Genomic DNA, 14,371 nt, shown 5'->3' with positions numbered 1-14,371 from the left:
TTTGATTCAATGAGGGTTCCCACTGCAGGGCACACAAGAGGAGCACAAAACTGTGAGAAATCAAATACTGGAAAATGAAACAAAATCAATGCAATGTGAGGAGGAAGAGCCACGACTTTGATTTGAAGCTGCTCAGGCTACTCCTCAACTGAGTGTCTATTCATCCCCTTTTAATCTTAGTTGATGGGGTCGGTTGTATCACAAAACACTGTGTAGAGAAAAGAAAGAGGGTGCAGCAAACAAAGAACAGAAGAGAAAAAGAAGAAACCATCCCCTTAATATCAGATTTGCAGAGGGACACTAAAGGCGACGGCAACTGAGAGAAATTGAATGAGGCAAGTGTACATTAACGATTGAGAGAGTGCTGTGCTGCAGTCGCATCCCACAGCAGACGGCAGAGGACTGCCGCTGTGTGTGTGTGACTGCACTGCTGAAGAGGAGGAGTAAGAGGCAGAGAGTGAGCACGCTCAGACTCTGCAGGACCATAGAGGAACGCAGCAGTAGCGGCAGCAGCACCAGTGTTGGTACTCATCAGGTAAAGGTCCCAGCACCGTAAGATCTGGACAGGCTGACACCACCCAGACTCCCTCCAACACCATGGCTCAAGCAGCCAAACACCTCCGCAAGAACAAGGATTTAGAAGCCCAGGCTGAACAGGAGCGCAAAGAGAAAGAAGAAGAAAAGGTCAAGAAGAGGAGCCGCTCACGGGATAAAAAGCGCAAGGTATACTGGGGCTATTCACAGGTGGGGTAGGTTTAGAAGGGAGGGGGGGCTAGGAAGGTTGAGACGCCCCCCTGTCTCTGTGTCATGCTTAAATGAGTCTGGGGTGCCTGGGCACACATGGAAAGCCAGTCATGTTGTGTTTCCACTGTGTGTACACACATCCTCCCTGGCACACATGTATGTCATGTGCATACAGGTATGGGGAAACGTTCCAGCACACTGCATGCTTTCTTAATGGTCCAGATTGCTTTCTGCCCAGTTTATTGACTGTGCTCTATCAATTGTCTGGCAAGGAAGCACTGTGCCTCTGTCTCTCTTTGAATCCTTTTTTGTTTTCACTGCAGTGTTGTCAAATATGACATGAACACTCATCATGTGAGTGGTCAGCTTTTTTATCCTTCCTTTCTGCGTTCTCTTTTTATTTGGCTTTGCAATGACCACTGTGGAATAACTGCAGCTTTCTGTCCCATGCAAAGCCAGAGCTCATTGTAAATAAAAAAAAAAAATCACTGCTACATCATTCACTGTCTGCAGGATGTATTGTAAAACTGCAGTCATTGGGTTCCATTTTACACCTAAATTAAAACGAGTCATCTGCAAACCTCGCTGTTTGTTAGAAATAGCGCCTCAGCAACCCTGCGAATGTGCATAGTGCCAAGCTGGCTGTAAACCAATCTGGTGCTGATGCGGTGGAGACAGTGTTATGGCCAAACAGAGGACTGCCCCCCTCCCAGTCCTGGAAGGCTTTCTTGGGGATTACATTTTTCATTTGGTAGGTATGTCTGAGCAAAGCTTGTACCTCTTGTACCTTAAGAGAGTCAGACACAATACTCTCCGCTATGGCAAACTCAACCTTGATTAAATGAGCAGTGAGTGAATGAGCGTGAGAGCAAGTCAACTGTGTGTTTTGCACGTGTGTGTGAGTGTATGTCTGGAAAGATGAGATGCAAGAAGGGAATGCCTGTAGCTCTAACAGTATGGATGAAGAAGAACGAGGTTTCCGCCAAGGGTCCTTAATGCATCCCAGGTTTGACTCATGCATACGTGTATTGTTTCAGAGGATCCCATATCAGTTACATAACCATGCAGCTTAAGTCTTTTAAATAATCTTCCTGACTCCTCCTCCTAATCATATTTTTTTTAACACTGGCTTGTTTCACAGATCTGTTAGCAAACCACTATTAGCAGTTGTCCTCTGTTTTTATAACAACTCAAAAGTTATTATGTATCATTCACTTAAAAACTCTTATTACTGTCCAGACATGAACAACTTTGTGCGTCTGTATCAAATTATCATCAGGAAAATGTTGTATTTTAGCATCTGTGCCTTTAATCACCATTAAGCCATTCAATTTCTGCACAAATACTGTGTTTTGAGCACTTTATGTTGGAAATGTTTAAACTTTTCATTTCGGATGGTTTGTATGCTGATGATGAATGTCTATGATGCTAAGCATTGGACTGATTTTACTTGAAACAAGCACAGTGGCCAAGTCCTATTGTTTGTGTCAGCACATTTTTCATATTGTTATGTCTGCGTTGAATGGCCCACCTTGCATTGAGGTAGTACATCATTTATCTTACTTGTTTACATTATAAATTAGCAAGCCTTGAAGCAGTTCTAATGCATTTTGCATCATGCATCTGGTTCAGGTATATTCTCATGACATAGGGAGGGAAGATGCCGCTTTTTAAGCAGTCGGTTTATTCTTCATACACCTATGGTTTACTACAAATTGGATGGTATAACATGAAGATAAGCATCACAACAGTTGACGACATTGCTTTATCCTGCACTAAAATTCTCACCTACAAGTAATTTAGAATGGGCTATTAGATTAATGGGCTATAATCAACCGTAGCAGTCATGGCTTTGGATCATGGGCTATGCAAGCAGAGGACCACACAGTTGAACCAAAGATATTCTATTCAGCAAATAATTAAAGATCATTTATGTTGTGAGCAAGCACTACAAGATGCAAGGGAATAATTTAACTTGTGTTTCTTTGACCATTTACAGACCATTTCCTTTTGTTGCTTTGTTGCTTTTTTGCCATTAGTGTGTACATCTCTGCTTAGTAAAGCTGGTCTGATACTTACAAGGCAGGGAGTAGCAATAAAAGATACTTGTGGCAGCAGAGTCCTGACCCATTAGCGGTGCTCGCTCTCAAGTAAGACTCATTAATGCAATAAGTCTGGTCAGTATGCACTATGGCTACTTTGCTGCTGTAGACGATCAAGCACTCAGGTGTTGGCTGCTGGAGCACATCCCCATCAGGCATTGACAAGGTAGAACTGATCTGGCCTGAATAATCTCAGCTTGCGAAACAGCCACAGTGCTACAAGATTGTGTAGCTATCATGGCTGACAGAAGGTCCTGCAGGAGTGAAAGTATTTTAGGTTTTTCTCTGCTTGACCTGGAAGTAGAGCCTTCTCAGAGGTACATTTCAATGTCTGAAATAGATTGCAATAGTAACACTGTGTAGGGGTTGATGCAGTGGTGATGTGTGTGTCTCTGTGCAAATGTGTGGCTTTGTCCAGGTTTGGTACAGTGGATTAGTGGCGCTGCAGTGGTGACTAAGCCCATCAGAGTGAGCACCTGCCGTGTGCCTTCTTATCACAGATTAAAGTGAACATTTTGGAAGTAATCACTCTTTAGTTTGAACCTCTAGTAGTGCACATTTGTTATTGGCTTCTTCAGCACCTCATTAGTTAGTCAGTTTTACGGCAAAGATGTGTAACCCTAATTACCGCTGCAAAGTCAGCTGTATTTATAACACATCCATCTGTGTGTGTGATTCAGTGCACATTGTAAAGGACAGACATTGAGGACTTACCTTTTAATTATTTTACCAATATTGTATACACTAAACAATTGACTTTCAGTGAGGTTCTTGGGTCGTGATGCACTGACTCCTATTGGAGTTTGTTTTTTAATGGTAATGCAGATCCGCTCATTAAGAGAATGACAAGAAAAAGAAAAGAATAATTCAATTTTCTTTTCAATTCACTTGGCTCCCTCATCTGACTTATTGACTGTTTATGTTCCTTCCTAGAACTATAAGGTCTAGCTCACAGCTCCTTTTAACTTTGTCTAATCTTAAATCTGGGGTCTCTATTGTAAACTCTGGAATGGCCTGCCTCTTAACATTAGATCTGGAGCAGAAAAAAGCGTGACCTCAAAGGAGAGACTAATATAAATAAAAATATCTTAATTACATTTGGAACTAAGAATACACATAATTCTTGTTTTGTTAATTAAAAATTGGCCATCACTTCATTAATATAAATTAAGATAAAATAATTCATTAATATAAAATAATTAATATTAATATAAGGTGTTGTAAAACGATGAAAATATTTGATCAATCAAATTTTGTCCATAGTTTACTTAGAATTAATCACAGATAGAAATAAGTTTTTATCTATAATACGTAGGGGAAATCTCTTTGCGTTAAACAATTTGATGTGCAACTACAACAATAATTACATCAAATTTGATGTAAAGGAATATCAATTTCAGAACTATGGGCCATTATTTAAAACAATACAGTCAGAAAGCATATTTTTGTATTATTATTTTTCTTTATTATTAGCACATTAGCTCTTAAACTCGCCCACAAACGTTCAACAAATACAAAATGTGAGCGAGGGAGACTTCTCACGCTGACACAAACATGTTTTTTTGTCAGCTCAAAATAACATTTGTTTATTTATGATACTGGTTTTAAATTCTAAATGCTAGCACAACACTGGACTTCAGCCTTGGTCCTGCTATTGACAGCCCGTCAATAGCAGCTGTAGTTCCACTTTAGCTGGCAAAGTCTAGACGGCCTAATAATTACATCAGGACTCGCCTGCCGCTGCCACCTTTTATCTTGCAGTTAAGACTGTTTGTTTAACTTTTTCACAAAGTTCTTACATCATACATAAGTGACCGAGTCCCGAATGAGGCTTGAGTGGAATGAGTAGGAATTTAATTAAGCTTAAGAACCATTTATATTTTAGATCCTGCTTTGTAAAACAGGATCAGATCCACTTCGACTTGTGCATGTGTGATTCATTGACACATAGCGCTCCACTGGTATGCTATAGAAGCTGGCTATGCACTGATGGTTTATGACTGCTTTGGGGCGGGGTGTACCTCTCAGCATCACAGAAAGGTTAGTGAAATTAGGCATTATGAAATGCTCAGTGGAGAAATCAACATTGGCTGCCTGATACAAGCACCTCAAACGCTTAAGGATGCAGAAGGTATTCTTGAACATGTTAAAGGATCTTCTGTAAATGGACAGTGTTAATTATAAGCAGCACAGTGGTGTCATTATTGAGACTCGTTCCCCCCCAATAAGCCTGTAATTCCCTCCATAGCAACACCCCCTCCAGCCGTAGCGATACAATAAAGGCATTCTCGCTTTTTAATTACTGTTTAATTTAATTCTTGTATTGTCTTTTCTTTATAATATATATATTTCTTCAAATGTTCTGTGTATGTTTGAGTGTCTTAGGTGTTAATTTACACAAAAAGTCAACTTACATCACAGTCATAAGAAAGGAACTCATCTGTAACCTGAGGACCACCTGTGTTAAATATGATATTAAGACAAAAATATCAAAATAGAAGCCATGAACACACATCAACAAATCCTTTATGATTGTCCATTTTCCTTATCCCTTTGGTGAGAGTCACAAGTAAATGTGCAAGCCATGGCTATTTTTGGTTTTGGTTGAGTCCACAACATGAGTCAGCCAGTCCGAAGTGCTTGGACTTAATAGGGTTCTACCATCATAGACTTGGACACGACTTCTTCCATGTGTGCAACTTCGTCCATCAGTGGTCGTCACTGCAAATTATGTTTTAAACACACATTTACACAATGTATATGATGGATACCATATTGTACAGCAATTTAGATCATATGTCTGGTTGTAGTCTTACAGTATATGATTAAAGGATTACAGGCACAAGCTCTGTTGCCAAGGTTTAGGTTTGAGTATTCTTTGGTGATTTAGTTGGTACGGATTCAAAGGTCTTATATTGCACACTAATGACAATGTATAGTCCAATCATGGCATTGTCCCGTCAGCAATTACTTGTCATTGTGGCTGTCAGGCCACAGTCTGTGGTTATTGCTTGCATAATATGAAGACTTTGCAAGCCATTATGTCACTATGTTGCAGCAGGAGGTCAAGGCAAGGTTAGGACTATGTAAGGTTAGGATTAGACAATGGTTTTAGCTTAGCGGGTATTCAGGGAATGGTTGTAAATCACCGGTGCTGGCCTCTTGTCCTGTGCATTGATGGAGTGCACGTTTCGGTGGACCAGTGGAAGCCCACAGTCAGATGAGTCAGCATGCTTGGTCCTAGCAATCACTCAGGTTGATGAAGGCTGGGGATGACTCTGTGAGTGCTGCCTGGACAGGTTGGCTGAGAGCTGCATCGTGTACTCCTTTAATTAAAGCTGTAACAGAATGCGCACGTGAACCCCCCCCTTTGCACATAACAGGTTGCAGAGATTAATTTTAAAGCAGTTACCCAATCACACCCATTAAGGTTTATGCAGAAGATACCTTCTCTTGAGCTGATTTAAATTCTCTCCTGAAATAGAAAAACAAATGAATGACACAAAAAGACGGCATCAAACATCCAGTAGGCACTCCCTCTCTGCAGGGGTTTGGCTTTCCCACAACTGTAAAGACTTTTTCAGGTATTTCAAACTGCACAAGGCTGAACTAAAAGCATGTAGTCATATGAGGCAAAACAAATGTATTGGTATGCTACCCTGCTGATGACGGTAAACAAAGCCGAGCTGACACGAAGTCCCCAGATTTAAACCTTAATGATGATGGCAGCATCTGCCTTTGTTCATCCTCCCACTGCAGCACATAATCTATTTATTCCAGAGACGGCACGTGGAATGATGTGTCATATTGAGAGGGGCTTCCTCGACTCTCCCTCCCATCTTCCTCTCAAACTCTCTCCTAGGCCAGTTGGGCTAATCTCTCCTCTCAATTGTTATTCTGATAGTGCAGCTGTTGCATAACTCAATGGAAATTCATCCTCATCATGCCCAAATAAAATGGGGGAGAGATACGCAGTAAGAGTGAATGAAGCAATCTCTTCTTTTTAATTTGATAGGTTGTTGGTACTTGTCATCAGAAAGCAAAGCTCTTTTGTAGACCACATCTCCACCTTTTCTCTTTTCTGATGAGAGAGATGAGAGGGAAGGACAAGAGGTGCAATCAGTGGCGTCTTGCATTTGGAGTTTCAGGAGCTGTGAGTCCTACCTTGGTAGCGTGTAGCTTAGATACTACATACAGTATATACTGTATGTAAAAACTAGCTATGCCACCTATACCACCTTGTTTACAAGCGGTATTATCGACAATCAGCGAGTAAAGTTGTGTGCAGCAAATCACCAAATGTCACAAAATGGCGATGCACACAAGGAAAGGAAATTGAAATCAGATTGTGTTTTATACAAATATTTTAAAAATTTCGGCATTTGAATTCAATGTGTTGCAGCTCCAAATCACAATAGTCAGTGCATCATGGCCCTCGAAGTGACGGCACCGTCTCCGGTACCCCTTTCAGCAGATTGACCTATAGCTTGTTTTAAAGCTCAAGACATTGATTGCAGTACATGGGTGCAACCAGAGGTGCTGTTGCAATTAAAAGACAAGGATTATCCCATCAATCAACTGCAACCTTAAAGACAGAAAAGTGAGTTTGTAACGGCAAGCCAAGTTAGTATCGCTGTATTTCGACTATCTTCCCATCATGTGTTTTGTTAGCTGTTCTAGTTTTCAGTCAATATCCCAAAAATAACCTCATAATAATTGTTATTTTGCCATACAAACAAATCCTACCTGACATTTTGCAACTTTTGCATGTTAGCATTCCTGAAAACATCAAGATTACACCTACTCTTTCAAATATTTGTGCATTTGTTTTATGAAGTTAGTTTCCTTTGTTTTGTGACATTCAAGAGCATGTTTTCATTTTAGCTACTCTTGACTTTAGACAGCAGAATTCCTCTGAGTTTTGTTTATTTCTTTTGATCCGCATACTGATTTTTGCTTGAACACTTTAAATGCCGGATGCCCTTCTTGACGAATACCAATGATGTTTAGAGATTCGAACCCAGGACGTTTGCTCAGAAGTCCAGAATTCTAACCACTACACCGTGGCGGCTCAGAATTCCTCTTGCATTGTAAAAAAATCAAAGATGATTGACCATCTACACGTCACGTCACTGTAGCCCTCGTCAGCTATATCTGGTGCTTCCAGATGACGAAGACTCCGAATCTGACTAAGTGGTGTGCAGATTTCTTGAGTCTTCAAATCCTCGAGTCAAGTGTCATCATAGTGATGTCGCATCTTGAACTTGTTATTAAACGCTTAGCCATTTGTAAACCCCTTGATCTGTATCCTCAAGGCGCAGAAGTGGATTTAGTTTGATTTGATTCTCTGATCTCCAAGATGACAGCTAGCAAATACAACAAAACAGAAATAAGTGCTGTAATTTCATTTTGTTATATTCAATTGCTTCTTTCATCAGCCGCTCAAAGAGTCATAAAAAGGTGGTAGATATTTTATAATTTCCTTCACCTTCTTTTACTACACAGTCTTGTTTCTGCAACAATGTCTTTTTCACTCAAAAGGATGTACTTTGAGAGGCACCTCTTTAGAATTTGCTTTGATCGTCATGACAACAGTTAAATAGACAATTCAGATGACTCGCATGATGTACAGGTTGATACTGTGATTCCTTAAAGGTTAAAACACAATCTATCCCAAGATACTGTTCTCAATTGAAAAAAATTCTCAATTGAACTATGGTAAATGCAGTCATCCCTCGTTTGAATTGGTTTCACTCTATCACGGTTTTTCAAAATAAATAAATTAATACATTTAATACATTTTCTGAGTTATGTGGTTGACTCAAGCCTATTATGAGCGGAAAAATAGGCATATTTAATCTTATAAAAAAATGGCTAAATGAAAGAAAATACGAATATATGGCATTCAGAAGACATATTGAAATTGTAATATTCTACACTGGCCACTATAGGTGAGACAGGGATAAGACTATAGCCTCCATAGGAAGTACACTTTCCAGAAGAAAAACAGGAATTATCCAATTGCTAACATGTGAGACCATACTATGTGTAATTTATGTCTAATGGGTCTTATTTTCTGTTATTACAATATGTCTACTGTATTGTGCAATAGGTGACTATAGGGTTGCCATTTTTGTCTAGGGGGCTCTAATGTTAAAAAAAGACTTAGAAGGTCATAAACAGATTTTCATTGCTCTAACTTCGAACTTTTAAAAAGGAATCCTACTTTGCAGAAACTGACTTATCACAGTTGGGTCTGCAACCAATTCACTGCACTAAACGAGGAATTATTCTACTGTACGCTAACAAATTGGATGTCTTGGTAATGTCAAAGGCCACATAAAAAACTGTATTTTAGCCAAAAAATTCCATGTGAATGGAGCCTAAAACATCTGTGACATGATAACAAACATCCATAGGGAGGATTACTGCATTTGTGTCGGAGTGGAAGTGGATTCTCTTCACATAGAGACTAAATATCTAAACACAGCTGACGTTGCAGCGTATCTTTTCTTATTGATGTCACTTTTGCTGCACGATGCTGCAGTGCAATAAGTAGAAATTCTGATTTTATGATCATCATTGCACTTTTTCCTCTTTTGCTTTGATCAACATCATCCTTCTCTGGTGACATTGTGAAAAACAAAAACACACAAGAATTAACCCTCAAGATTCTCACTGAGCTGAAGTCACATGTCAGGCATAATGGCCGTTCAAGACAAAGATCAAAAATTTTCTTCCTCCTTTTTTCGAAGCGTAAATCTCAGACAAGTCAAAGCCCACCTGATGGCAGATCAATAATACTCACAAAGGACAACTTTGTTTATCATTGTGCAGTGGTTTGAGCATGAGGGGCATGTGTTGCAGAAATGACTAGTGAGCAGCTAGGAGAGTTGTGTCACCCTCCCTCTAATTGGCTGGCCCAAGAGACTGTTTTTTTTTCTCTCAAGCTGATGCAGAGCCAGGTGCCCACCCCTTTTGATTCCCTCTCTCCTTCCGTCTGAGAGCGCATCCCCTCCATCCTTCCTATAATCAATTCTCCTGCTCCGATATGGGCTCTTTCCTTGTTTCCACCTCTTTGCTGCAGTTACTTGTGGCATGTTGCAACACTGCAGAATTTCCAATCTTAACACCTCCTCTTCTCACAGCCGCATAGTTGGCACTATAGAGGCATATTTAAGCAGGAGAGAGAAAGACTGGCATGCTATAGTATTCCACATTTTACAGATTTTTTCAGTCTGCAGCAAAATGGGGAGAAAATGGCTGTGCAGTGTGATGTTGCTATAGAGCAATCTACTTAAATGGCACATTTACTGTTCAGTATTGGACATTTTGGCTGCATTCTTTGCTTCTGTAATAAATCTAAGAGCAGGGCATGAAGGGACGGTAAGGATGGAGGAGAATCTGTTGAAATGCAGTAGCTCCACAAGGTTAAACCTCCAACACGATCACATGTTAGTGCACATGCATGCAGACCTGGCACAAGCACACCTTCTGCCAGCAAGCCCTTAGTCAGCACCCTGGTGGCTGCTCTGTGAGAGTGTGAAATGTCGCCACCTAGTGATTGCAGTGAGGATCGTCTTTGTCCTGATATCATCTCATGTACTATACTTCCTTTGAGAGAATATCTATTTCTGAATGGCGGCTAGTTAGCACTTTAAACACAACTGCGTAGATGGTAAAAGGAACACAATGCAAATTTGTGACCGTGTTAAGAAGGAAGTCTTGCATGTGTGACACTTGCGTACCCAAATGTACCAGCTACCTACCCAAACTTGAGGCAACCTTAAGGCAATGATCACTTTTGCTTAGAGAAAAGATAATATGTTTTGTAAAGATGATCTAGTAAATTATTCATTTTTATTGATGACTGGAGTCATATTCTGACGACTCAGCATTTGGCTGTCTTCATCTTGTCCTCATCTCTCTTTCTGCTGCTTCTCTATAGCTTACACATACAGTAATGATTGCCTCCGCCCCTTCCTTGGTTTCCTTGGCCACTCGTGCATTTCCTCACTGCAGAGTTAAAGTGAAAGAGAATCTATAGCAGAGCTTGAGGCGGCTTAGGACGGTTACTCTGCTGGTAATGGAGAAATTGTTTGTTAGAGCATAGAGCAGCGTGACTTTGGCCTGTGTGTTGCCTCAGGCTGAGACTTTTTAATTGCCTACTGGTGGAAAAGCATCTGTGTGTGTTTGTATGTGCAAGAGAGAGTGTGTCCATTGTGGCATCCTTTTAGTATGACCATATGACAGCCTCTGGGGTGTTCTGTGAGCTAAAAATAACTGTTAGATCAATACATTGTCCCTCATCTTTCATTAAAAAGCCATATCAGACAAAGGGAATTCAGTTCACAAATGTGAAATGACAGAAGTGTCGTTTTTAAGTGTTACATTTCCCAAAACATCCTGAGATGATAAGCTGTTTTACCAGTTTGTGGTTTTTCGTAATCCACATCCCTTGCCATCACACCATTTCAGTCACTTTTGCATTCTTGCATCCTGCTGACTTAAGGAAAGAGGATCCACTTCACCGCTTTGTGTATTTCTTCTCACCCCACCTTCTGTGGCTATTGTGCTCACTATTGCCCATCTTTGAAACATTCTCATCTTAATCCAATGAGAAGGAGGAGACTTGATGTTTACATTAGGACCATTAATAACAATACTAGGGGGAGATGCTCTTTAAATATATTCTGGTATGTTCACTAGACCAGTTAAGGATTGACATATACACGTAAATGCAAATTATTTTGTGTGTCCAGTGGACAGTAGCAATCGTGTACTCGTACAGTTTTCTACACCACAATGATTTTCCACTTATTTTTGGACATTTGAAGAATCCTTGAGCCTCGGTTGTTATGCAACATGCTCAGAATAACTAGGCTAAGATGTGTGTGAGAGTGTGAAAATCTGGCTTGTGTGTCCTATTTAATGTACCTGTAAATCCTTTTGATTTTGGCTTGAAATGTTTTAATCCTAAACAACACTAGATTTGCCCTCCTTTAAAATCATCCAACATTGTTACTATACAATTACAAAAAAAAATATATTAAAGTAATTGCTGAGATATGTCAATTAAAAAAAATAATTAAAGATATTGTGTATCGAGTAAAGATACGGGACATCAACGACCTTAAGCAAAAGATCACAGAGTCCATTACCACCATTGATAATGCTACATACACCATTGACTATGCTACAGTGAACGTGGCAAGAAATTGTGTGTCTGAGTGTGCTTTATGCAACTAATGGTGTCTATATAGAGGTGTATTAACCAAGGCAAAAAACGTAAACACTTTCTCTTATGTAATCATTTCTACAGATTAGTCGATTCATTTGCTTTTGTAATACTGTATATGTGTTACACTGTAAAGAGACCTTATGGACTCCCTTCATCAGGGATGTTCAAATCAGTATTTTTGGTCTCTGATCCTGATCAAATTGTTTGGACTCAAATCTGAGCTGTTTTTTCAAGTGACTAAAGTAAACACAATAACACATTATTATTATTGTTGTTGTTATTATTTTCCATATTTATATTTGCTATGTCACATTTTTTTCTACATATTGGAACTATTATAAGTAACCTACCTAACAAACCAATCCAACACACACATGTCATCAGATTTGACCGTGCTTACGTCCGGCAATTGTGACATTGCTACTGTGGATAGGCGGCATATCTACAAAATGGATGGATGATGGATGGATGGATGGATATCAATACTAGCAAGATCCGATACTAGCAAGACAGCCAAACAAAATTGTGGGGGACTTTCCGTCCGGATGTGAACACGCTGGTCACCCCGTGGAGCTAGTCCAGCCATTGTTGAGTTAGGCCCATTAGTAAGTTAGCCCTTGCTGTACACTAATATTAGCAGCAAACTGGCCAGTTATCTCACTGAGACGACAGTCCCTCTTCATCATTGTCACAAGCCACATGCTTCCTTTTCAGGTGCATTGCGTGTTCTGTCTTGCATATATTGCATTGCACACGTATATAGCTTTTGTTTTCTTAAAATGCTAGCATAACTGGGTATAATTCTGGGTTTTGAGATAAAAACAGAGATTAAAAAAAAACAACGATGCACATAATCGTGACAAGTTCACTAATAGTGGCAGCCCTAATATACACACACTCGTACACATGCAAACAAGCTCCTTTGATGAACGCCTATCCCTCCGATCCAATGCAGCAATTCATTGCAGCTCTGCAATACTGTTACGCAGAGTCATCAATTATTCATTATTGTTCAGCAATGCACTTGACAAAGAGGGGAAATTGGTAGTTAAAAAAACCTCCTAGTATGCTTCATTAAAATAGTTACTGCATTCAGTTAACCATTATGTTAAAGTGTACAAAGTCAATCAAATCCCTCCCTTTTTAACCATATTGATAAGCTTTTTAATCCGACATTGTGATCCATGTCATTTGGAAAAATGAAACCAGCAAACTCTCTCCAGCTTTGTGGTGAACCTGGTGCATCCTCTGCATTGATACAATTTCTATAAATAACCACATCACTGCAGCATATTCTTGTAGGATTCAGCAGTGAGGGTCTTATTAAGTAAAGATAAAAGTGGAAATCCCCAGATTCTAATGCTGACTGGCACTTGTTTGATCGTTTTACAAAATCCACTGAGCAGATATTTTAGGAGAGACAGGAGCTTTGCTTACCTGTAGGAATCTTCAGGGGGGTAGGATGAGAAACCTGCGTCTCAGGGAAGCCTGAGAGCTTTTTTTTTTTGCTCTCTGTAATGCTGACAGTATGAAGATGATGCAGAGAATCCATATTTATTTGGATTGTACTGATTTATTGAGGGTAGAGAGGAGATGAATGGAGTCATGGCTAGAAGGTTTAATTGCTGTCTATGAAGGGCAGTTTTACGGTTGAGAATGAAACAGTGGATGTGGTGCGGCTGGGTGGCAGTCTGTGCAGAGACACAGATTGGTGGAGACCGGTCTGACACTGTGGTCCACAACACTGCAGGGTCATGAATGATTTAGAGGCAGCAGAAGTGGGTGTTGTCCCACCCCCACCCTGCTCTCAAGATGCATGTTGTCATTTATGACCTGCAAAGTGATTCATTTTCATGACTCAACTATTGATGGTATGCATAAATTTGATTTCTTTAAAGTGGACCTATTATGCTTTTTCCACTTTTCTGACTATAAATGTGTTTAGAATGTTGTATTCTCATTTTAAACGATGCCAAAAGTGCCGGATAATCGGACATTAAAAAGATAAATAACCATTTCCTAAAAAGTTGGGTTTGGCAGCTATCCGGAAGTCCACGTGAGCACTTGCGAGTGTGACCAAGGACTGCAGAGTGGGCGTGCCTGGGGGCGGGCTGTGGGTGGAATAAATTAAAACAGAAAAATCCAAAGAAATACTGCTGGAATAGGTGCAGATTCTGGAAGAACGAGAAAGTTTTCTGCACTGTTATTAGTGTGCTCTAGTGCTCTATAGGAGTCTGCAACTCAATACAAAGAGTCGAAGAATGAGCATAATAGGTCCCATTTA

At 40.0% G+C, this 14,371-nt stretch overlaps 1 protein-coding gene across 7 annotated transcripts in view; it reads left to right on the top strand.

The window, feature by feature from the left end:
* The first annotated feature begins 125 nt into the window (after positions 1 to 125).
* ank1a (ankyrin 1, erythrocytic a) overlaps positions 126 to 14,371 on the top strand; it is a 79,124-nt gene continuing 64,878 nt past the window's right edge. For 2 of the 7 annotated variants that reach the window (XM_058072102.1, XM_058072099.1), the window contains exon 1: positions 130 to 723. In XM_058072102.1, the coding sequence (XP_057928085.1) occupies positions 598 to 723 (126 nt within the window). In that variant the 5' untranslated portion in view covers positions 130 to 597. Of the gene's footprint in view, positions 724 to 14,371 lie in introns of all 7 variants that reach the window. The other 5 variants (XM_058072098.1, XM_058072096.1, XM_058072101.1 and 2 more) reach the window with 5 other exon arrangements.

The sequence above is a fragment of the Doryrhamphus excisus genome, chromosome 4 (assembly GCF_030265055.1).
Source record: "Doryrhamphus excisus isolate RoL2022-K1 chromosome 4, RoL_Dexc_1.0, whole genome shotgun sequence".
Lineage (NCBI taxonomy): Eukaryota > Metazoa > Chordata > Actinopteri > Syngnathiformes > Syngnathidae > Doryrhamphus > Doryrhamphus excisus.
This window is presented reverse-complemented; position numbering and strand designations above follow the sequence as displayed.